This window comes from Patagioenas fasciata, chromosome 2, assembly GCF_037038585.1.
Source record: "Patagioenas fasciata isolate bPatFas1 chromosome 2, bPatFas1.hap1, whole genome shotgun sequence".
Taxonomy (NCBI): domain Eukaryota; kingdom Metazoa; phylum Chordata; class Aves; order Columbiformes; family Columbidae; genus Patagioenas; species Patagioenas fasciata.
The window spans coordinates 100,538,957-100,563,470 of NC_092521.1; the positions used below are offsets into that span (position 1 = coordinate 100,538,957).

Genomic DNA, 24,514 nt, shown 5'->3' on the forward strand with positions numbered 1-24,514 from the left:
ACCAAGTCACCACACTGATCTAAGCGGATCTGATTCAGGTCATACACACCATTTTAGAAAGAGATAAAAATTTGTATGCTTTAAATGGAGCACTGCTAATTGTTCACTGGCGGACTTCTTAACCCCCAAAAGTGATCATTTGATTCTGTAAAATGTAAATACTAATGTGTAAATACTAATAATCTATTTTGTCATTTTTGGCACTGCAAGATGTATTGCAACTTCACTATACAACAACCAAAGTGGAAAAATTTAGTATTTATGACATACATATAAATATATAGCTTAATAATGGCACTGGTATCTCCATGAAGTCAGGGGCTAACGCTAACATACAGACATGCTGCTCCATTACGCAGCATTTTGGACAGATATTAAAACAATTTTATACAGAGCTGAATTTTACCTGACACATCTGTCATTTCTCACTTACTGTTGCCCAAGACTGTATGTTGAAGTGAACTCCTCTCTCCGTATAATTTATATTCTTTTCAAGTGTTTTTGTAAGCAAAGAAGTTGTATTCTTTTGATGTCCATGTTTTGATTGTTTGTTTCTGCTAAAATAAAGAAGGCAGTAATAACAATTTATACAACTGAACTAATGACTTGAGTATTTTATGATAAAGCTAGGAGAAACAAATGTATTGCATGCAATCAGGTGGCCATTTCTCCCTTGTATAAATGGAGTTCTCAAGAGACAGCAGTTAAGCTGGTATCTCTTGAGATGTTTGCTAGAGGAATATATACACTTGTGCTCCAAACAGCTGAGTTCCATATTTCTGTTCGTAAGTCAGGAGAGAATTTAGCTATGGTAAGGGTAAACATGAATCAGCAGTTTCAAGATTAGCAGAACAAAGAGTGACAACCAAATAAAGTGTGAAGGTTTAGCACTTCAAGTGCTAGGTATGTCTTCTTGTCCTTGGCCTGGAAGGTAAAAGTCTCTCCTAGGCTCTCTGCAGTTCCTCTTTATGAAGCTTACTTATTCACATTAAGAGAATCTCAAATTCACACACAAAAAGACAAACCAAGATATCTCTAATTTTCAATAGCTTACTTATTCACATTAAGAGAATCTCAAATTCACACACAAAAAGATAAACCAAGAGATCTCTAATTTTCAATAGCTCACTGTCCACATTAGCAGAGGACTCCCACCAGCAAATCTTTGAACCCTCAGAGCTATACTTACACATAGTTGTCCTTGTGCTCCCTTGTGCAGTTTATGAACAGAGGGTTCTCAGGCAGGAAGCAGCCACTAAAGAATACAGTTTAAAGATTTTAATGCAATGGAAGTGAAACTAAAAATACAACTTTTATCCTCACTGATTCTCGTGTTAGAAATCATCAGTTTTCCCAAGTAACCCTGATTATTCAAAATCAGAGTATCATTGTAATCCTTAGAAATCCCTTTTATGTTTATTTTCATGATCTTGATTAGATTCTATATGAATCTCACATGTCTTTATATAACTCTAAAGGAGTTATTGTAATTTATAGTAACATGTCCTGCTGTCTCTGTTAATCTAAAGCACTTTTAATGAAAGTGCCATGTCTTTCAAAATAGCTACAGTGATAGTTTTCCATATCAATGGATGAATTAATTGCCACTGTTAGTCTATGAAATTACTTACAGTAAGGTTACACTTGTGACAGAGCAGTACAAGGCTAGGACTTCTATAAAATTATGATATTCTGAATACAAGCCTGTGCTTCCTATACTAGAGTATTTACTCTTTCTGTTTCTAATCCTATTTACCATAAATGTCTGAAGGCAGTGTCTGATCTTCCCTAGGAAGAGGCATCTTTGCTGCCTGATGACAGCAGCCAGAAGGTGCAGCCACAGCTCAGACTGCCAGGCCAGGCAGAACCTCAAGGCATGGCTACACAACTTTTAAGCAGGCCCTTGACTATGTTTTAAGGAATGCCCCAAATTTTCCCTGTCAGCCCGGGGAAAGGAATAACATGTAATGTAATAACATGTAATGTAGTAACATGTAATAAATGAGAACTCAAGGTCTATGTAATCCTGTGCACCTGGGTAAAAGACAGTTCAAGTCAGGATTTGAAGCTCAGCACCTCTTCTAGGAAAGAACCTGCCTTCAGAAGAACAATTTAATGGGTGTCAGCACTTGACTACTGCATTTCATATTGCAGGAAACATGCTATACCTGGTTCCATTCTCTAGCATATGACTTGTCAGTTCAAAAATATTGTTTGTCCAGAATGCCATGTCATCCACTCCTCCAAGGAAATATTCATGAAATTTCTCCACCAGAAATGGAGATTTAATAGCATATGTTGGAAAAAGCTAAGAAACAAACAACATACTTAGTAAAATGGATTACACTGTCTTCATGCTATATGCTTATTTTTATAAAGACAACAGAAAACCAACCTTGGCAACAGCAAGCCTTTCTCCATGCCTGAAAAAAAAAAAATCTTCAGAAATAAATTTGCTTCATTTAATACTATTTAATTATTTAAACAGTTATTTTCAAGGTTTCTGTATGGTAAATACTATGCAAGTCATTACATTTCCTTGTTGGCTGTTAATACATTTTTTAAACTGTAATGTGAGAAGGAATGATACTAACTTTATTGCTCCCCTTATTTGGAGGGATCCATAATGTTTGTAAATGTTGCGTGACTATTGGTAATTAAATAGACCTAGGCTGTTCAGGATATTCAAAAGCAGACATTGCCAGATATCAAAAAGATCCTTTGAAGTCCAAGAATAATTCTAAAGATACATCTAAAGTGTCGGTAAGCCATCTATTTAAGTATGTACACTACTCCTTCAGTACATGATAATTATTTTGCTAAAATGCCACAATGCAATGGTACTTGAAGATACAGCTGTTTACAAAGAAATAGGCAAAAATATGTTACATGCATAAATTTGTTAAATAGCTAAGATACTGAATCTGTGGTGTAACAATGAATTTAACAGTCATTAAGCAGTCCAAATTTGTATTCTAGCCACTAAAAAAAACTAAATGTCTTAGGATTTTGAGGTCTAGTAGGGAGTCTATATTGATGGCCTCAATGCATAAGGCATTTCAAATAGGATTATCATCATTTTCCTACATATGTTTCACTTATGACAACCCAGACAAAACTATTCAACTTACAGTTCAAGAAACAGTAGGTAAGTACAGTCAGTAATTGTGCTTTCAGTTATGATCTCTCTTCCATAAAATTCCTTATAAATAGCTGCTAGGTCTTTTACAGGTACATACCTAAAAACAAGACAAAGGTATTAAAACAAGAGTTTTTCCACATCACCTGATAAAAGATTACAGCTTCTGTAATAGCAATAGCCTGCTTTAAAATATTCTAAATTTCAAAAACCACAGAAGGTCATGAAGATTTACAAATGCCAGAAAGACCAGGTCTGCAGGTGCAGTCACTCTTTGCATGCCACTCTGCTTTTGTTTAGGTTCAAAGTCAGAAATTTGTAGAATGATTCCCTTTGGCTACTGTGGGTGGAGTTTCCGCACACTGTTTCCCTGGCTCGGTGATCACTTAATCTTCAGCTCTCTGCTGTGCCAAAACTACTCGTAGCCAGAGACATTTCCCACAGCTATGCCAGAGTTTCAGTAATGATGAGTTGTGCCTTCTGCACCTAGATGAACTACATCCTACTTAAACAAAATGACTCAAATTAGCTACTTTGTCAGCAGAACTAAAGGCATGTGAGCTTTTTATATCAGCTAAAAACTGTGAGAAAATAATTGTGTATATCTAGAACTGCTGCTTTCTTTAATGCTTTTAAAACCTGTCTGAATTCCACAGCATCTATAACCATAAACATCCTCAACTTCCAAAACTTTAAATAGAAATCTAAGTGAGATTTATTTTACCAAATTACTTAACTAATCACTAGGACATTTCAGCAAACCTTTTTCACTGATTATTTTATATATGATTACTTATAATTCCCTTCAGAGATAAACAATTTAAGCTTTCTTACTAAGTTCCTATAAGTAAAACTCTTTTTTTCTTCGGACCTTCCCATTTTTCATGTCAGGGAACAGTAAATAAACATGTGAGGAATATCAAACTCAGAAAAATTCTAATAGCCTCAGGAGTTTCTTTTGAAAGAAAGATAACGAAAGACAGTATTTTATTAAAACAGAGTAAGAAGAAATCATTATTAAAGAAGGTAACCTCGTTATCTTACCACTTTGATGCCAGATAACCAAAGTCCAGTTCAAACTGACTCAGTACATCTCCTCCTGTGGTTGGAAGAATGAAAAAAACCCACAAAGCCCAACAAACCAAAGCCATTAAATATATATTATGGATAACAGCATGGATGAAGCTATGTATGGCTATGTTATTTGTGTTGATATAGCAGATCTTCCAACTATACATTTAGAATACATAAATGGTTCACCTAAAAGTATGCTGCATATTTTATACTTCCAAAGAATAAGAATAATTTAAAATTTAAAATCACAGTAGTGACTCCACTTAAACTTTAGCACCCTTCAGCCTGTGTTTTGGCTTTAATACAAGTGCTCATATGCCCTATCACATCTCCCAAAACACGGAGCAGGAGGACAGGTATAGCAGGGCTTTGCAAGCAATGAGAGTGAGAATACAGTGTCCATATGACTCATTCTTGGCTCCTACATTGCACAGGGTAAGAGCCAGAATCACCCACTGTGGTTTTGAAGGGGACTAGTTATTCCAATAGAAGGATCTACGATCAGGAAACAGAAACATTACCAAAATCACCAACATTGTGAGCTTCTGAGTAGGAACCATGAAAATCAATCTGGAGAAAGAGAAAAACAAGAGAACTGTACATTTATTTTACACATCCTTCCATACAAACATATTACAGAAACAAATTGTATAAGCAGCCCTGAGTTTACATGCCCCAAACCTGGCCAACTTCGTTCTCCCAGAGTTTGTGACATTATGTCTTTCTGAAAATCTTCCCAAAACAGAGCTCCAGCTTTTTTTGTCCCTCCCCAACAGATTCCAAAGCTAACCTATCAATTTCAGTAAATCCAGTTATATCAGTAATAAAATAATACAGGCTTACTTCTCCCATGGCCTTTAGAAATCCTTGGTCGATGCCCAGGCTATGCCAGCTAACATCTGCCACCATATGTGAGGCGATTCCAAACAGGAAAGCCACCAGCTTCTCCGTAGCCTACACAACAACAATCCACTCGCAGTAACATCAGTAATTTTATTCCTGTCTTTAAGAAGAGGTGAGCATTTTGTGTAAAGTGCATTTTACAATGATATGGGTGAGAAACTCTCAAAATCCAAGAACTTAGCGTGACAAAGCGTTGACCAGTCATTCTTTGATGCTGGAGTCACTTTCTGTGACTTAAGAAGTTTTATTCACTTTATACAGTCCAAGGCCATAAAATTACACGGTTGATGCCAGGACAACTTATATACTTCAAGTTAGATGTGTACTAAAGTGTTTTTCTGGACAAACACCTCCACTTCCAAAAAGTGAATCCCCTTTGCCACCATGGGTGCTGTGCAGGCACACAAAGGAGAGAAAGACATCCTTGTGCAAGTGCTGTTCACTGTAAAAGTACCTGAATAAAGCCCAGGTATGAAATTACTCATTCCTACAAACAGAAAAGTTATTTGGAATAAATCTATCAGCATCAGAAATTCTGTTTCTCCAGAAAAGGCTTTTCTGCACTGAATCACTCTAAGTTCCAGAAGTCTTTCAAAAAACTGTAACGGAATCATAGTTTTTGACAAATTTATACTTCCCAAGGGTTAACAGTTGACAAGATCAATACCACTAATGGCCAGTCAAAAGGCAGGCAGACTTGTTAAGGTTTTAAAGGGTGAATGTTCTCAAATTCTGCTCCACCTGTATGACTCTCCTGAGCAGAGAAAGAACAGCAAATTCTTCTGTAAGGAAAACAATATTACCTTTAAAATAATTCTCACTTTGACAATTTCTTTTTCTTCTCCTCCTGTGTAGCTCTTATACCATAAACAAGAGCAATCTGGACTAAGTCCAAGATTTCACAAGTGAGAATACTAAAAGATGTCTGCTTTTCAAGTGGCAAACACTCAACTAGATCTGACAATAAGGCAAGACCACCACCAACATTTGAAAGTCTGAACCTATGAAAGGTATCATAAGCACCAGACCACATTGGAGATAACTGGTAGACATAATATGGAAACTAACTTTTTTGTCTTGTAAAGATGAAAACAGGATTTCAAATTTTCCTATATCAGCAGAGACTTTAAATGAAAAATGTGTATTTTTTCTACACTTCCCAAAGGATGAAACTGCAACAACAAGTGAAGCTGAAGAAAACGGTAGAAAGTAAAATCAAAAGTTAATGAAACTTTCTTACCTCTTCCCAAGGCTGAGGATAATTCCTTCTGATGTAGTGAATACTTGCATTGAGAAATGGTGACCAGTGAGTGTCTTCTGACACATCATGGAATATTCCTATTGCAATAAAATTATATCAGTATTTGATTTACTCTTTTTTTGGGGGAAAAAAAAAAAAAGAAACAAAGAAAAGGGCTTCTTCATATAAAAATATATTTTTGTTCAATTTTGTATCATATAGACAATCTGTTTTGCAATCCACTTATATAAGAAGAGCCAAATGAGACATATTTATATAATTTATACTGTCAAAAGAGATATTAGATTTACCTTCTATGATTTTGGTTTGAAGCATCTGCAAATTTTGTGCCAGCTCCTTTTCCCTGTGCTTGTGAGTAGGTACAGTGCAATGAAAAACAGCTTCCCAAGTAGAGGGGATGAGGAGAGCTGACAAAGAAGCTGCTGACTAAATAAATGCATCAAATTGTATGGCAGAAAAGCTGATGGCATGGCAGCCAACTCAAAACACCATGCTTTGGGACAGGTATCAGTTTCCACAGGGCAGAGGAGGGCGATGTCATCATCATTTTCAGCAGAATGGTAACCTTGCCAAGATACAGTCAATGTAAGAGCAGAAGAAGGGCAGAGAAAAGCAGGAGAAATCAGGTTTTCCTTTGAAGTATCAATTATTACTCTCACTTGGATTTGTGCAGAAGAGATTATGTAGGATCTAACACTGATGCTGACTTGACAAGACCAAGCAGCACAATATTAAGTTCTCTAAGGGGGAAAAAGATAGGCAGGAGATAAGATTGTTCGGACCTGGAGGAAGAGTATGTATGTACACCTGGAGGAAGAGTATGCGTTTCTTCACACAAAACTGTGAAGCTGCAAAAGGGCAAGGTATATTAAATGCTGAAGCTGAGAGAGCAGACCTTGTGGGTGATTCAGTCACCTCCTGGCCTCTTGACATTTTACAGTGCAGTTGCACTAGATAACATAAGGATGGAATTTACTGGACCAAAACTAAACGTTGAGAGTAGACTTCTATATCTATGTTTGCCTCCTGCCTGAAAAGTCAGTCTGAATGTCTTTGTTCCTGATCTAGAGGCACACTGTTAAAACAGCTCATATCTGGAGAGGTACCTATTTCTTCAACTTTTTCTAAGGAGGCTGCTGACAAGTGGCCTAAGTATAAAACATGGCAAAATGGACCCCAGCTTTAGGGAAGGAATGTGGACTGGAGCTTGCAAATAGGGAGGCTCTGATCACTGGCCTAGTACAAGGCAGAAGTCAAAACTGTTAGAAGAGGTAGATAGAAATAACCAAGTTAAGGCAGGAATTGAAGAAATCCCAGGAGAGCATCAGTCCTGACAACAAGACAAAAGCAATTAAAGTTTGTGAGAAGATGTTAGCAAAGCCAGGCAGAAGACCAGGAACAGTGACTTTGTGAGTGACAGGAGACAAAACCAGTATTAAAACACCAGAGCAGAGGGGCAATCTGGATGCAAACTGAGCACCCTCAACACAACAACAGAGAAGATCCCCTGTTAGGCAACACGGATGGGGCAACCTGCCTATCAGAGTATGAACCAAGGAGGTTGTAGTTGGCAAGAACAACAGTCAGCATCAACAACCTATGACTGAGCAACAATGAGAAGTCTATCTGCCACTGTGTCATTTAAATCTCTAGAGCAGGTGATGAGAAAAGATGGTGAAAGTGTCCTCAGAAAGACAAACAACGATTCTGCAGTTTGAGGCATGCAAAACAAATACTGAGACAAGTGGAGGCACTGGCACTCAGCTGAAAAACATGTGAAAGATGAGGCAAACCAAAGATCCTGAGAACACTTTGAATGTAATGGATCTGAATGACCCACTAAAATAAATAACCTCCAATACTTTAGACTTTGAGTAGGATATCAACAACCAATTAGTCAGATATACTCACACAAACTACGTAGCACCCTAAACATCCTAATAGCTCATTGTTGGAGGATTGGAGGACAGGCTGGCTTTGTCCCATTTGCTATTTTTTTTCCCTAAGACATAGAAAAAATACCATTTTGTCCTCTCAGTTTCTCCCCAATACAGTACTCAGTAATGTAACCTAATTTAGTCAAACAGCATCCTTCTATTCAATTGCCTACGCATTAGTTATATTTTTCCAGAAGTTACTTTCTAAAAACCTTTTCAAATGTATCATTTTCTCATAAAGTTCTACAAAGAGGCTCAAAATACTAGCAAAAATGATGGATGTTTTAGCAGGAAGGTATTTTGGGCCATACCTCATTACTTACAACTATTTTCAGCCCTACTAAGTTCTATAGGATTTTCACATAAATGTGCAGTTACTACAATATTTGACTTACAAGGCTTTTCTTACCACTTTTGCAGATTGGAGGATAAAAGGCATCAGGATAAATGCTCCCAGCCTGAAATGCATCTTGGTGGTTTAGTAATAACTAGGAAAAGGATGGGGGAAAAAGAAACCAGAATGTTATCACACAGCACAAAACCACAGTTTACTGCCAATATTGAAGATAAAATTTAAATATCCAGCAAGATACAACTATTATATTGGTAAAATATGCTATTTCAGTGTTGTTACCATCCCCCATAATTTCCCCTCTCCACCCCCTGCCACCAAATCCTTGTAAGTGAAAATAAACTAAACTAAACAGTATACACTCCTCCTCTTGGACTAGACATGAAGCCATGACATGTGGTAGACTAAATTCAAAACCTTACGGTAATTTTGCTGTTCTTATGTTTATTAAATCTGCTTTCCAAAAGTCTTCTACTGATTCTTCTAATACAACTACTCACAGAGGGTATGATTTAAGAAGATGGGAAAACATGCCAGAAACCACACACAGTATATATACATTATCAGAATTGCTACATATTTGTAATAGTATTCAGGAGTCAAATGATTTTCAACAAAAAGGTTAAAATACAGCCTAGGCACAGTATTTACATGCATATTACTGAGAATAAATAATAAAGAAAAGAAGACAGAAAAACATTCAGAAGAAAAGTGTACAAAATTAAGCAACAATGCGCTTCCTACCTGTCTATAATTAACATTCCCTTCATGCTTAATGAAAAATTCCAGAGCTCTATGTGCTGAAAAACAACATATTGAAGTATTGATTTACAGGTACACTGTGGCCAGGCCCATGTTTGGGTAGAAGCATTATCAAAACCAGAATAACCCGCACTGCAATATCTAAGCCAAGTGGCACAGGTGCATGAAACATGATTTCTCAAAAAAATCTGTACGTGTGAGAGTGTCTGTTTTCTTACCTAGGGAGCTAATAAGGAAATGCTGTTTCTGTGGCACATCTGGGCACCGAGGTCTCATCACTCTCTCTTTAATCCCCAGCTCCCAAGCTGACCAACAAAGCTGAAATCACAGGGAAAAGGAACTCCCCAAGTCCAAAACTGAACTACAGGAGAGAACTGATGCAATCACACCCAGCACATATAGAGTGCAGATCACAAAGTTCTAGCTGTAAAGGACTCACCTGAATTGTATTTAAGTTTTACTGTTGCCCTAAACATTGAAAAAGGTGCCTCAGGAATCAATGCGGATGTTTTACACTACTTAATTTTTAACATATACAAAAACCAACAAAAATCTAAAGTCAGCAAGGTAAATAATACTATTTATTCACTGAATAGGCAGATATTCTTACTGCCAAAATATTTATTGAGCAATCATAAGAAGAGAATGAAACAAAATGATATCACTTTTTGTTAATGAAGTCTCCTAATTAATGTTAGATCCCAGCGATAGTCTATTAATGCTATTCTAAAAATACCCAACGTTGCCTCTAACATTATTCGGTTGAAACTGCATGCATGGGTTATTGTCTTAGCTTCCCACAATAAGTTTTACTTCTCACTTGAAGCTATTTACAAACTAAGACTGATCAAGACAACCCAGAATACGCTGAATTAAAACTGATCCTTACAATTTAAATGTCACACACACACCCCAAAAAAACCCAAAACCAAAACAAAAAAAAAACCAAACAAACAAATAAATCCCGACTCTAGAATAAGATATAGACAAAACTGTGTGGGTTTGAATGATCTTTCACTTTGAATTTTACCCACTGATCTAGACCATCCTTATACCAGTATGTTAAGATATCTGAAGGACCAATCTTGCACCAAGACAGAAATAACCTAAAAATAACAATAAAAGTCTGTCATTTTAAGGCTCACCCATTACAACATACATCTCTCCAGTGTCAGGGAGTCTCCATTTGGCAGTTTGCTTTTTGTGTCTCACATCCCCCAGACTTCCCTCATTACTCTTGTGGGCTTAGGTCCCACAAGTTCACCTTTACAACAAATTTTGTCATGGATCTCCACAGCTCCACAGAGCCCCACGGGTCTGACAGGAGCCCCTGGGAGGGAAGAGCCTCCCCACTCAGACCTGCCCCCAGCAACCAGGCCATGCCAAGTAGGACACAGCACAGCCCTGCAGAGCACACAAAACATGACCAACATTTTGAACAGGCAGAGCTTTTCACAATTTTAAAAGTACTTTCAGAAGTCTGTCCAGGACAGACTTCGGTGCTGGCTTTGAGTCGGAGGAATTCCTTTCTACACTGTAGGGGGTTTTGTTTGTTTTTGTTTGTTTTTCCCTGGAATACTCAGTATTTGGATTTGGCAAGAACCTTCAGTATTTTATCATCATCGACTTTTATTTGCAAATTAACAGAAGCACTGATTTCAGCAGCATCAGAGCTCACCCCAGCTTAACGTAATTCTCAGACAAATGGAAAAAATTTGTTGTAAACTATGACCCCATATTTCTCAGTCAACCAAGATCTTTAAATTACATAAATGCAAGTTTTCTGTAATATGCTTTCTTGATTAGAAAAAAAATGACTGCTTTGGGCCAGATCTGTTTCTCTGAGCAGATTTCTTGCAAATACACTCTATTCTGCCACATCTGTTATTTCAAGTTTTCAGAAGCTCGTACTCAGTAATCAGAGCCCCAAACTTGCAAAGACAGACATGCTCCCCTAACCTCAGGCAGTGTGACTTCTCCTACCAATTACTGTGCGTTTCTCGACATATCACTAGGAAAAGTGAACAGTCACAGGATGCAGACCAAGGGTACAACACTCAGTAAGGGAACATACTCTCAGCCTCAAATGAATGGCATGAATAATTCCAGCCTTTAACTTGTTCAAAGTTGCATATATTCAGTACTTAAGGTCTGAGAAGATTACCTGAACAGAGACAACAACATACGTTTTACTATCTGTTTGAGCAACAAATTTAGAACCAGAAACAGAAGAGCAAACACTTAAAACTGCTAATTTATTATGAGTCAATGTTTCAGAATAACCTCACATTACTCATGAGTGTTCTTGCAAAACCTACAGCAGAAAACAGATTAAAAAAAAAAAAACACAACAAAATAAAACACACAGGTAAACAAGACATTCAAAACAGAAATATTTCCCCACTTTGATGTTCACTCAGTTCTCTCCATGATTCCCTACAAATCTAGGCTGCTCAGGCTACAGATAGCAACCTACCAGAAAGAGGCACACAACAAAATTTTCATGTTAGTCATAGATATAATAATATTAGAGCATTTTATCTATTTTATGCATGTATGGCAAAGTTAATACATGTTGATTTGAAAGCAGAGCTACTACAAATGATCTGTTGTTCTCTAGTTTAAATATAACAATCCCATAATTTGAGTAAAAAGTATCTTCTTCCTCCAAACCAAACTGTCTGCGTAAGACCTGCAGACACAAACATTCCAGTTACATAATGCCTGTGTTTTAAGAGATGGAAAAATACACAACCAAAACAATTCAAGCATTTTGCTTATAAAACCAGTAAAGTTTCAAACCTCAAAACCAAACTACAACAAATCTATCCTATGTATTGTTAACATTTTTTTTTTAATTTTGCAGAATGCTCATTACTTTATTTCCTCCCTTTGCTTTACAGATAAATCTGAATTTACTTATCTTCGCAAGCAACTCAAAAGACAGAAAAATTAATTCTGAACATCTCTTACCTATTTCAACATGTGTTGAAATTCCACTCGGGCTACATCTTTGGCAGAAATGGCATAGTATAACCAGCAAAACAAACCAGATCTTCAAACCATCCATGATGCTGCCTCGAACTGTGATTTCCAGAAGTCTGGAGCAGTAGCACTCTGACCTTTGAAATGTAGGTTACAGAGCATGCCTTTTCTTTCAGACATATTGCTGACACAGCAAGTAAGTGACTGCCGTATTTGAAAGGCTTATACCAATGCTTTTCTTTATCTCAAATAAAGTAACTTATAAAAAAGGAAATAACCGATAGGTGTTCTCCCCTCCTGAATTCTGTAGTATCTCTGGGTTAGGGCAGTGTTACTGCCATCACTGTGCAGCAGCAGCGAGGTTTCTGTTAACATACAAAAGCACGGCAGAGAACAGTATCCCACAGTTCATCCGGCTCATGATGTGTTTGCCTTACAACGGCTATGTCAGAGTTCCCAAAAAAACAGAGCCTATTGCCAAAGTGGCATTGGTAGAAACACAATAGCTCCTTAGTTGAACGCAATACAAATTCGTAAGCTTTGGTGAGCTGATAGGACATCGCACACTTAAGTTTGGGTCTTACGATCCGGACTGAAAGCCTGATTTCTCTACAGGGGGCAATGACGGGCGCTCCTGCCACACGTACGGCTGTGAGGCTGGCTGGTTGTGCCGCGCCACGCCGGTCCCAGCGACACGGTGGCACCGAGCAGGGGCTCCGCACGGCCCCCGGGCCAGAGACCAACCGCGCCTGCCGCGGGAGCCGGTGGCGAGGGCCAGTGGCCCAGGGCGACCTTAGCCTCCCGGAGGTCGGTGCTCCTGCAGCCAAACCACCACGCACAAACCACCACCACAAGCCCGCCAGAGCGCGATCTCGGCAGGGCTGGGGATACCAGACGGAGAATCCCCTCACGGTTACGCGCCGCTACTCCTGCAATGGCAGAACAAACGCCGCTACCCGCCCACCGCCCAGCCCCGCCGAGAGGCCGCTTGTGGCGCGGCCCCTCCTCCGGGGCGGTGCAGGAGCGCTCGCTTCGGGCCCCGCCGCCTGTCGCCGGTGCGCGGCCATGGCGAGACTCCTGCCGCAGCGGATTGCCGCCGCCCGCCGCCGCCTCCTCCTTCTCCCCCCGCCAGCCCCGGGTCCTGCGGCGGCGCGACGCGGTAGCTCGGCGCTGCCCGCCGCCCTGGTGCGCCGGGGCGGCCTGGTGGGCGGCCGCTGGCTAGAGACGCCTGCCGCTTTCCCCGTGCAGGACCCGGCCAGCGGCGAGGAGCTGGGCCGGGTGGCCGACTGCGGGCCGGCCGAGGCGCGGGCGGCCGTGCGGGCCGCACACGAAGCCGGCGCCGCCTGGGGCCGCCTCCCCGCCAAGGTGAGCGGCGGCGGAAGATGGCGGCGGGGGGACCGCGGGCGGGAGGCGGCAGATGCGGGCCGGCGGGCTGCGGGGCCGCCCCGGGGGTTTTCGCGGCTCCGCTTCCCCCGCGGAGAGGCTGGTCGCAAGCGGCGCGGCCTCCCTGCGGGCGGCGGCCACGGCTGCTTTGTCTCTCCCCAGGAGAGGAGCGGGCGGCTCCGCAGGTGGTACGAGCTGATGCTGGAGAACAAGGACGAGCTGGCCAGGATCATAACGGCCGAGAACGTGAGTTGGCCGGGGGAGCGCGGGTGTGCCCGCTGCCGGCGTTCAGCCTTCTCAGAAATGTTGGCATTGATATAAAACTGACAGCCGTCAAAACGCCCTGTATGCATTTCACCGTTTAGCCACCATATATTTTTCTGTTACTTAAAAAAAGTTGAGCCTGCCATGCTCATTGTGCATTCACATCGCTCTGTTACCCCGTTTCCCCAAAAATAAGACAGGGTCTTATATTAATTTATGCTGCAAAAGGTGCATATAGATGATTGGGCATATAGGTGTATATAGATGATAGGGCATATTTTCAGGGGATGTCTTATTTTTCCATGAACAACAATCTACATTTATTCTCAAACAAAAAAAGTCAACATTTATTCACATATAGTCACTTCACATGGTGGAACATCATCGTAACTCTCCAAACCCTGAATTCCATCGTGAATTTCTTGTGACTCTTCTTTCGTTTAGAACCATTGGCCCCAGTTTCTCATGTCTAGCAATAGCGCTTTCCATAAATGAGCACCTCTTGTCCATGTAGCGTGTTTTTAGCGCATTGGCAATGCAGCTGTCAGTTTGTCAGGTGTCTCCTTTTCTTACTGAAGGGTCTGTCTGTCCTGCTGCATTCTACTGTAAATTAATTTTACTTTTTTTTTCCTGTATAGCTGCCTGGACAGTATTTAAATTCACTTTATTCTGAACTGCAACTAGGGCTTACTTTTGGAGTAGGACTTATATTTTGAGCATCCTCAAAAATCCTGAAAAATTATGCTAGGGCTTAATTTCGGGATAGGTCTTATTTTCAGGGAAACAGGGTAGGTCATTGGAAAATGTTCCAAACGTTTGTCTTTCTGACATAACATATAATGCATTATTTTGATGACAATAGTACCTAACAATCCGTGGAAATCAGACCCATGTTGTGCTTCATGGTTTCAAAAGCATACATCAGCCCAGACCATGGTCTTCATGGCAGAAATGTTTGTGTTTTATCATTTTCATTGACTGCATTGAAGAAATCGCAGTACTTCTAAAGCAAATGCAGAAGTTGGATTCACTCTGTACTTTGGTTTGCATCACAGAGCACCCTGGGAGCTCGCAGGCTGGTATCCTTTGGGATAAAACCATGCTGGTATATACTTCAGCAGCTGCGGTGTGGCGTCTCAGCTGCTGATGGTCATTCAGTCCATGCGATCGGACCTGAGGGTGGTCCAGAATAATGCTCGCCAAAACAGACATCCCCGGCATGAACTTTAAATTGTTTTGCCATGACTTACATCTTCTTCAGAACAGTGGTAGCAGCTAACTACGGAGTTTGTAAATACATGCTACATTTGCTATTCCCTCTTTGTCTGGGGCAGGTATGAATCCAGGAACAACATAAAAAATGTTGACTGTACAATGACAGTATATTGAAGCCGCACAACTATAGCTGCTGCAATCATATAGTCCTTTTTGGACATCACAGTGTACATGATAGAGGATTATGAAGTACTTCAAAAAGAACAGGAACTCCGAAATGACTTGAATTTCTTTTTATTGCACCAGTCTGCTGCTTACAGTGTATCTTCAATCTGATTTAATCAAAGGGGAAGCCTCTGAAAGAAGCACAGGGTGAAATCTTGTATTCTGCCTCATTTCTGGAGTGGTTTGCGGAGGAAGCTCGCCGGGTTTACGGAGATATCATTCCAGCATCTGCGAAAGACAGAAGAATGCTGGTGCTGAAGCAGCCAGTAGGAGTGGCAGCCATTATAACCCCAGTAAGCACAGCTGAATTTTTCAAATTGTGAAGGTTGTCAGTTCAGCCCAAAGGATGGGACTTTGGCCTTATGGCTCCTCCAGCCCTGGCCAGCACCCCTGTAGAGTTTCTTTTCTACCTTGTACTCGCTGCTTCTTGGGTTGGCAGTGGTTCATTGTAGTGTTCACTTGGGACAAAGTACATCATGCAGATTTATTTAGGCTATTGCATAATGACAGCAAATGTCAGCTATTTCTTCAAAAACAGGAGGCAAAATTTCCCCAACTTTGGTTGTACTTTTTTCTCTTATCCTAGTGGAATTTCCCCAGTGCTATGATTACCCGGAAGGTTGGAGCGGCTCTGGCAGCTGGCTGTACGGTGGTAGTGAAACCTGCAGAGGACACACCTCTATCAGCATTAGCTCTTGGGGAGGTGAGTGTTTATGCCAAGCTTGGCCTTACCAGTGGGCTGAAGCTGTAAACAGGGAGTCAGAGGGGCTTTAAACATAGCTTTGGCCAGCTCTGTATGTGAAGGAAGGGCAGACTGGCTGACTTGATCCAGAGGTTTTAGGTTAGTAAGAATTTTTACCTCTAATACAGTCTAGAACCTCAAGGAGAACTCAGCCATTTACCTACACAAAACGTTTTTATATCTTTCCTTTGGTGGCTCTGAATGACAGACAGCTTAAACCTGAGCAAAGCTGCTGTCTTGACACTGTGGCATCTGTTACTAGCTGTGCTGTGCACTTTTGGATTCCATTGACTTACTGGTTTCTTCTTCCATTGACTGGTTTCTTCAGAACAGTAAACAAAACATTAAGTGACTATTCCTCATACGAAATGCACTGATAATGCAAATTCTGTGTTTCGTTGCAGCTTGCAAACCAGGCTGGAATTCCGGCAGGAGTGTATAATGTTGTTCCTTGTTCCAGACAACAGGCACCAGCTGTAGGGGAAGTTCTGTGCACTGATCCTTTGGTAGCCAAAATATCTTTCACTGGCTCTACAGCAACAGGAAAGGTACATAAGTGCACAGCATATCCTTGCAGATTATTACTATGGTTATACTGGAAAAGAAGGGCGAAAGCATGTGCCTTTATACAGATCCTTCTTTTCTATCTGCCGTACACAGATTATCCAAGTAATTGTGTGATTCTTGAGATACTGTCTATGTACTTTAGTAAGTCACAGAAGGATGCTTGTGTGCAACTTCTGGGTAACTGCCCTTTATTAAATTATAATGTGAACAGTTCTGTACAACATGCTCTTGTTTAATATCATAGGGTGACAACATGCTAATAAGAACACCGAAATTGAGTTTCAAAGGTACTATTCTGGAATGGCTTCTGGAGTTGAGAGAAGGTATTACAGAAGTGAGGCTGTTGAACCTCTCCTATCCACCATAATCAATAAGCAATCTTGTCACCATCTCTAAGGAAATCAATAAAACTGCAGAGTGTGGCTAGAAGATGACAGAATTCTATGCGATGGCTGTATGCAGAATGAAGAAAAAGTCTGGTATCAAGGCAAATCTTAATGCCAAATTCTGTCAGATCTTGGAAAAATTTTGTAAGACTAGTCAAGATTTTTAGTACCGAAAAAGAACAAGCAAACAAGAGTGACAATATTGTGTATAAAAGCCTGACCTGAACTAAAGTGGGTGAAATTTCTTCTCTTCATTATTTCTTGGCCAGAATTTCATCTCTAAAATTTAAATAAAGGAAATTAGTCCTCACTTTTGTCGTAGGAGAAAACAGATGGTCTAGCATTAAAGATGCAGATTAATTTCCTGTCAGAGTTAAGTTTTTCACTGCCTTCCATCTCTGGTTCCACAGTTCACATCTGGTAGAGGTACAGGTTTCTGTGTCTGCTCTGTTGCCCACAGATATTGCTGAAACATGCAGCTGGTACGGTGAAGCGAGTTTCCATGGAGCTTGGAGGTCACGCTCCTTTTATAGTGTTTGACAGTGCCAATGTGGACCGTGCTGTTGCAGGAGCCCTTGCTTCTAAGTATAGAAACTCAGGTCAGGTAAGAGTAACATTTTTGTCATTGTTTCTGCAAAATGAAGAGCCGTACGTATAGTTGAAGCTGTAAATAAACTATTTTGTGAAAAAGGAAAGCATGGAACACTTAATTACGAAGAGGAAGATGCTGGAGCGGCACATGGCTCTGGGCAAGTTATCAGCAAGTCTGAATAACAACACTGTAAAATACCATGTATTTTATACACGGCAGTCTATAATATCATTGAGAAGGAAGATGTTCATTAGGACCCCTGCAAGAGCATGAGAAGCAATAAAGCATTTTGTCATGTGCTTTGTCAGAATTAAATTTATTGGAGAACTTGAGCTATGAAATGGCACCATCCTGCCTCAGGTCTCAGGATTATGTTTTATAATCTGCCTAGCCATTTTTTAAAATAAAGGCTTCAAGTCTAATTATAAATGTTTCTATGTGTAAGATTGTGTGCTCAATTCAAGTATTTTTTTTGTGTTCTGAAAGCACCCAGCAGGAGTTAAGGGGATTGAAATCTGTTAAGACACTCGTGGATAGATTTTTCCACAATAAGTAGCTTTAAAAAAGTGATAGACAGGCTTCAAGTGTACATTGCTTTAAATGTATTTTACTTAGAGTAAAAAAAATTTAAGACCATCACTTTCCCTAACAGTCAGCTGAGCGGGACTTTGTGGAGATTGTTCCAGCTTTGTGAGCATTACCTCTAGAAATGAACAAGTTGACGAACTCCAACTTCAGAGAAACAGCAAGTTTTCGTTGGGATTGGGAGGTCATTTGGTTGGGAAAATGTTGCTTGAATAACACAAGAAGAAAACATAAGACTAATCTTGGCAAGAAAGAAAAGAAACAAAATAGAATGGAATGCGGACAAGGACCACTGAGTGATCAGACCCAGATCAGGCAAGATGTAACATAAAAGGCACCTCGGCTGCTGCATAGAAGGATAAAGTAGCTGTTACTTTTGAGAGGCTGTAGCAATCAAAATAGAATGCAATCAGAGCAAAGGGGTAGCACAAATAAGTAGGCCATTCAAAGCACTTAAATTGCAGGAAGAAAGCAAATTCAAACTTACATAATGAAGGAGTATGAAAAAATAAATACACATCACCAAGTGTGATTTGGGGTTCTGCTGGTCAGTCCAGGATTCTGCAGTCTAATTGGAAGGTATTTTTTGTAGGTTCTGGACCTTGGTTGATCCATATATCAGAATCCGTGTAACTCGCAAAACCTTTTCCGAAGTTAAGCGACTTAAATGTAGCATTGTGGCATATTTCATGCACTGACAGCTTGTTAAAGTTGCATTTCTAAAGCAAGAGGGGGCATGAAAGAGATAGCAAAGCAAGGTAAGAGCTTAGGGTGATGAAGAGGCAGAGGACACATCACTCTAGTAACCTGACACTGTGGCATGGAGGCCAGAATGAACAGGGATGGATTAAATACAATATAAACTACTGTTTGTTTTTCATGTTTGTTTTCAGACCTGTGTTTGCACAAACCGTTTCCTGGTGCAAAAAGGAATCCATGACAAATTTGTGGAAAAGTTTGCTAAAGCTATAGAAAGAGAACTACATGTTGGAAATGGATTTGATGCAAAAACTACCCAAGGGCCGCTAATTAATGAAAAAGCAGTGGAGAAGGTATATATAACAGATTTCATTTTTCACATCTTAATTTCCTTTTTATGATCCTCGAGTAACTTTAGATTTATATTTCACATTTACATGGTTGGCTTGTTAGAATGTATTTGCAGTGTGGCTGGAAGTGTGTTCTGTCCTCCCAGTCTGTGTATATGTATAGATGAACAGATGTGGCCATCATTCCCCTATTTCCATTGAGGGAAAAAGAGGTTCCTCTTTTAGGAGAAACTAATTTCTCCTGGTTACTTCCTAGCTGGTCTCAAGAACGTTTACTGAAACTGGATACACCGTCAGAGTTGTGTGGTGATCCTGCAACTGTGAAGCACTGTGAATGACAACTTATTTTGAAGAACAGTGCTTCTCTTTGCAGAAGTGAAGCAGAATAATACATTGAAGTTAAAAATACCAGAGCTGTGGATGTTGTAATCACTTGAAACCCTACATGCATGGTTTGGGTCTTCTGTTTTGGATGATTCATGACTCCAGGATTTTTTTTTTTTAAATCACATTAAGTCACATTTTCTGTAATATTTCACCCTTCCTGGGGTTAAAGATTATTAAATAATGTGGTTCATACTTTCTGCAGTACTATGGCTCAGTTATATGCAGGCTTGGTTTGAATCCCATTATACTTGTACGCTGCCAGATTCATTCCGTTTACAAAACAACAGAATATGAAAATATTTTGAGGTTTTTGAGAGACAAACGATACAATACTTTCATTTCTTTCCTTCATGCCTACCTTTTGTGCATCACAAAAGTATAGTGTATGTCTGTGTATCATATACATCCATGTATACAAATAAGCAAGCACTGTATATAGTCACTATCTTTTGTAATTTCCAAGGACAGTAATCTAGGTGGAAACTGGTACTTTAGTTTTCTCTTTATGTTCTTGTCTTTAGATGAATTGTAGATGTAGGGGGTAGAAAATGTTGTTGCCAGTATCACCTTGAAAGTTGTTTCTCTTTAAATGACATTCATGTACTTCTGTTTTCATAGTGCTTGATCACCAATATCAGGTGTACTTCTTAGCCCTGCAAAGACTTTTTCTCTTGTTAGATGTAATATTTAATTTCAACAGAAAAGCTGAATCTCTAATATCCATGAGACGGGTCCATGCTCATAATTTATCCCTCTGAAATTATGGCAGACCGAGATAAATAAAAATTCAAGAGAAATTTTAAATAGTACTACGAATGGTCTTCTGAAAAGTCAAACCCTCTCTTCTAAATCTTCTATTTAATAGTGGAGAGTATTATTTCTTCAGTGGAACATACATACACTATTTTTCATTCCTACTTGCTGACTTTAAAATTTTTGTTTTGCGTACCTCAGGTAGAGAAACATATTAATGATGCAGTTTCTCAAGGAGCATCTGTTGTGACTGGAGGGAAACGACACAGCTTGGGGAAGAATTTCTTTGAGCCAACTTTACTTAGTAATGTTACAACAAAAATGCTTTGCACCCAAGAGGAGACATTTGGTCCTTTAGCACCAGTTATCAAGTAAGATTATCCATTTTCAAGATTAAAAATAGCAATTAAAAAACCAGTGAGAGATTATTTTGAATAAATAAGATCTGGATGACAGTTTGCCAAAAGATATTATTGTATCATTACACAAGTCTTGTAATAAGACTGGGGTACACGTGTGAAAACGTTCTTTGGGCATGTGGTTTGTTTGTTTCTCTCTTTTGACTTGAATTTAGCATCTCTTCAACTTTTTGAAAAGTATTGTATTTTCAATTGTATCAGCTGTGAGGCAAGGGTAGACAGCATCAAAACCATCATTTTCATGATTTGTAGTATGAACTAGGAGGCAGGACTTTGTAGTTTTTCATGTGTTTTGCTGGTCCTAAGTTTTTCTGATGGAAAATCAATGGGCTAACCCATATGAAGTAAATGTTTTAGCTACCAGTACCAAGGGAGGATAAAGGCAATCTTAACAACTTAACTGCAGTTTAAATTAAGAGAAGTGGTGGAAACTTCTCCATTGTTTCAAAGTCAAATTAAGTTAGATGTTTCGCATCTTGACTTTTTCACTTCTGATAAGGCTGCTTCTTGTCAGTCTGCAAGACAGTAGATGAACCGCAGGGCTCATTTGTATTTTTTCTCTTTATATTGACAGATTTGAGACTGAAGCAGAAGCTATTGCTATAGCTAACGCAGCTAATGTAGGTTTAGCAGGTACGTGTTTTCATCAGACAAGTGCATTTGTGTGGTTTTATGAGCTTTAGTGTTACAGGGTGATGATTTTCAATGTCAATAAGTCTCTTTTTTACACTCTTCTGCAATTGTTCTTCTTGATTGTAATTTTAATTCCTGTATCTCTGTGTCTGCTTGGCAGGATATTTCTACTCCCAGGATCCAGCTCAGATCTGGAGAGTGGCAGAACAGCTGGAAGTTGGAATGGTCGGTGTTAATGAAGGAATACTCTCCTCGGTGGAGGGTCCTTTTGGTGGGGTAAAAGAGTCTGGCTTAGGGCGAGAAGGTTCAAAATATGGCATCGATGAATACTTAGAAATAAAATATGTCTGCTTTGGAGGCTTATAAAAATCTTCATAAAGCACAATCCTAAGATCTTGGAACAGAGTGTTGTAGTTTTAATAAGCTTCTTGAACCAGAAATATGTATGAATTCAACTTCTACCTTCTTTATAACTAAGCAACCCTGTTCTGTATGTGTAGAGATACGTACTGTACTCTGTGCTGCCACATGTTTTTACATGTTCTGTATACATTCAGTTTTTCAGCAATATGATCACAATGTCCATCATTTTTAGTAATCAGTAGGGAAGAATCCACATTTATTCTTATTGGATTACCCCTGTGTAACTGGGAGGACTTGGAGACTTGTGCATAATGAAAATAGATCGTAAGGCAAGGGGAAACTAGACCACTATTTTCTACTGCCTCTGATGGTTTCAGTGTGGATGTGGGAGGCTTTGGGGAAGGCAGTCTCCCATTAGAATTTTGTGTAAATACTCACGTTTTCTAATGTGGTTGTGACCTTCTTTTAGCATCAGGTGTGTCTTTTTTTTTTTAATTGTGGGAGAAAGGAGAAGAATTGCTTTTAGCTTAAGCTAGGTATCCATGCAGGCAAACGGGACAGCTTTTTCAGTGCATATTAATGCTGGCTGCAGAGCTGCCAGCTGTGCAGCTTTGGGCTTCTGAGCAAAGGGCTGTAATTTGTGCCTGACACCTTGCACCCCTTGTTTCATGTCTGTGAGCCCCAGCAGTCCTGGGAACAGGACAGTCCAGGACAAGGAGTGGTTACACAGGTGTCAATTAGGGAGGAAGATTTAAAAAGCTTTGAACATGGCTAACGTGTGACCTAATAAAGATTTAAATAGAAGTGATTAGAGGTGAGATTTCTACACATCACCTCACTGTTTTGTCATCTTCAAAAGATGATGTAAAGCTTCCTTAATACGAAATAAACAATGTTGTTTAAACATTATTTTAATGAAAGTCAAAGGAAGTACTTTAAAAAATGTACATTGTTAATAAATCAGCACTGCAGAGGCTAAAGGGAATAAATTTTGTTTCCTGTGTTGGTTAACTTTATTTGGTGGGGCTTTACCCATTAATTATTAAAAATAAGGCAACAGAGCTCTTCTTCCTATACACTAATGAATGTACCCTATGAAATGGAATATTTTAAGGTATTTTATCTGATCAGGCAAAGAGGTACCAGATAACACAAGACTTTGTAGGGGGGTGAGGAGGAAGCAAGCCAGAACTGAGTTTCACGGGAGTTTTTTAAAGCGCACATAAGGTAGCATTGACTGCTACTTATTCTTTTTAAATATTTTTTATGGTTATATTTGTGTAACACTTGAGACCAGGTGGGTCTGGAGCACATGAACTGTCAGTAGAGTGTGTGTGTATCATGCCAAGCAAAGGGTGGTTAAAGGACACTTACTGCCCTTCCAGTAATTTCCAATGCACCAAAAATGCACATTTAAGATAGTGAGGACTTAATACCGTTACCAGTTCCAGCATTTGTGCTTGTTGCCAAGAACAAAAAAAGAATGGCCTATTTCTACACTAGTTGCAAGGAGCTTTCTTATAGCCAACTTAAAAGCTTACACTACTGAGTGCAGAGGCTGCCCAAATTTGGGGAATACAGTGTTTTGGAAGAGGAAGCTGTTTGCCAGCCTTGGCTGCCAATACATTCTTACTGGAAAGATTAACTAGGCAGAAGAAGGTCATAGCTTGGTGCCTGGGTACCACAACTGCACAAACTTAAAATATCTCTGCCTGTGAACTGCAGTATAAGGCCAAAATTAAAGTTATCTCATTTACTGCAGTGTGACAGTGCAGTCTTGAATGTGGGTGTACTTCTTGGGACAGTGCAGTTGGAGGATAAATTCTTTAACCTGCTGCTCTATTAATTTTAAAGTTACTGATCTGATGCATTGGTGCGTTTTAAATCTTGATGTCTCTCTGAGAATAGCACTATTAAAATTAATGAGTAAATGTTTACTTATTTTGGTAGCAAATAATACCTTTTACTATGCCTGATAACAAGCACAAACCATAATTAAAGATAAGGTATGTTAATAAACTTTAAGAATACCTTTGTCTAGATTGGATTGTGGTTGGATTCCAGCATAGTATCATTGTGTCAGTAAGGTCTACATCAGTTAAGCACAAAATAAAGTTGTCTTCATAGCAAAAGCTGTGATTCTTCAACAAAAGATATACTTGAATTCTCACACCTTATTTATGTTTATTACACTTGTGACAGTTTAGCAATTTCTGGATATTAAAACTGTGATGGAAAAGATGTTTTCAGTTAATAAATAAGTTCCATGACAGCACTGGATTTTGTGGTTTATTATAATACCTTATTCAATGTTGAGCTGACAAACTGACGGCAGCCACATTAAGTTCGGTCTCGCAGATCTGCACAGAATTTTTTGTTCTGTCAGCTTTAGTGCTGGAAAAAAGACACTTCTTTGCATCCACGTGTTGATGAGGTGTAAGATCTGGTTTACCCCAATTACAGTCCCTTGAATCTAAATAAAACAGATGAGACTATTCTGACATGATAATATGCCATCAGTCATTTTGGATGTAAGTC

General features: G+C 39.5%; 2 protein-coding genes across 5 annotated transcripts in view; one reads left to right on the forward strand and one right to left on the reverse strand.

The window, feature by feature from the left end:
- The window catches only part of GPLD1 (glycosylphosphatidylinositol specific phospholipase D1), a 26,558-nt gene extending 13,215 nt beyond the window's left edge, over positions 1-13,343 (reverse strand). For 2 of the 4 annotated variants that reach the window (XR_010650887.2, XM_065830916.2), the window contains exons 1-12: positions 12,402-13,343; positions 9,411-9,466; positions 8,724-8,802; positions 6,357-6,454; positions 5,057-5,167; positions 4,735-4,783; positions 4,184-4,238; positions 3,132-3,239; positions 2,396-2,423; positions 2,169-2,308; positions 1,190-1,255; positions 434-557 (exon numbers count right to left, since the gene is read on the reverse strand). Coding sequence is in view for 3 of the 4 variants with exons in the window: in XM_065830916.2 (XP_065686988.1) it covers positions 434-557; positions 1,190-1,255; positions 2,169-2,308; positions 2,396-2,423; positions 3,132-3,239; positions 4,184-4,238; positions 4,735-4,783; positions 5,057-5,167; positions 6,357-6,454; positions 8,724-8,802; positions 9,411-9,466; positions 12,402-12,498 (1,011 nt within the window). In the remaining variant the exon portion in view is untranslated. Of the gene's footprint in view, positions 1-433; positions 558-1,189; positions 1,256-2,168; positions 2,309-2,395; positions 2,424-3,131; positions 3,240-4,183; positions 4,239-4,734; positions 4,784-5,056; positions 5,217-6,356; positions 6,455-8,723; positions 8,803-9,410; positions 9,467-9,646; positions 9,747-12,401 lie in introns of those variants that run through there. The other 2 variants (XM_071804631.1, XM_071804632.1) reach the window with 2 other exon arrangements.
- Positions 13,344-13,425: 82 nt separating this feature from the next.
- ALDH5A1 (aldehyde dehydrogenase 5 family member A1) lies at positions 13,426-24,251 on the forward strand. The gene is made up of 10 exons (XM_065830732.2): positions 13,426-13,778; positions 13,959-14,042; positions 15,623-15,793; positions 16,087-16,203; positions 16,647-16,790; positions 17,656-17,799; positions 19,266-19,424; positions 20,763-20,932; positions 21,555-21,613; positions 21,774-24,251. Exons 1-10 carry the CDS (start codon positions 13,479-13,481, stop codon positions 21,977-21,979), a joined length of 1,554 nt encoding a protein of 517 aa, XP_065686804.1. The 5' UTR covers positions 13,426-13,478; the 3' UTR covers positions 21,980-24,251.
- Positions 24,252-24,514: the final 263 nt, after the last annotated feature.

Excerpts from the sequence above, each read along its gene's own strand:
- ALDH5A1 (XM_065830732.2), top strand. The coding sequence starts at position 13,479 with ATGGCGAGACTCCTGCCGCAGCGGATTGCCGCCGCCCGCCGCCGCCTC. Across the intron at positions 16,791-17,655 it reads GCTCTACAGCAACAGGAAAG|ATATTGCTGAAACATGCAGC; the intron begins GTACATAAGTGC and ends TGTTGCCCACAG. Across the intron at positions 20,933-21,554 it reads CCTTTAGCACCAGTTATCAA|ATTTGAGACTGAAGCAGAAG; the intron begins GTAAGATTATCC and ends TTATATTGACAG.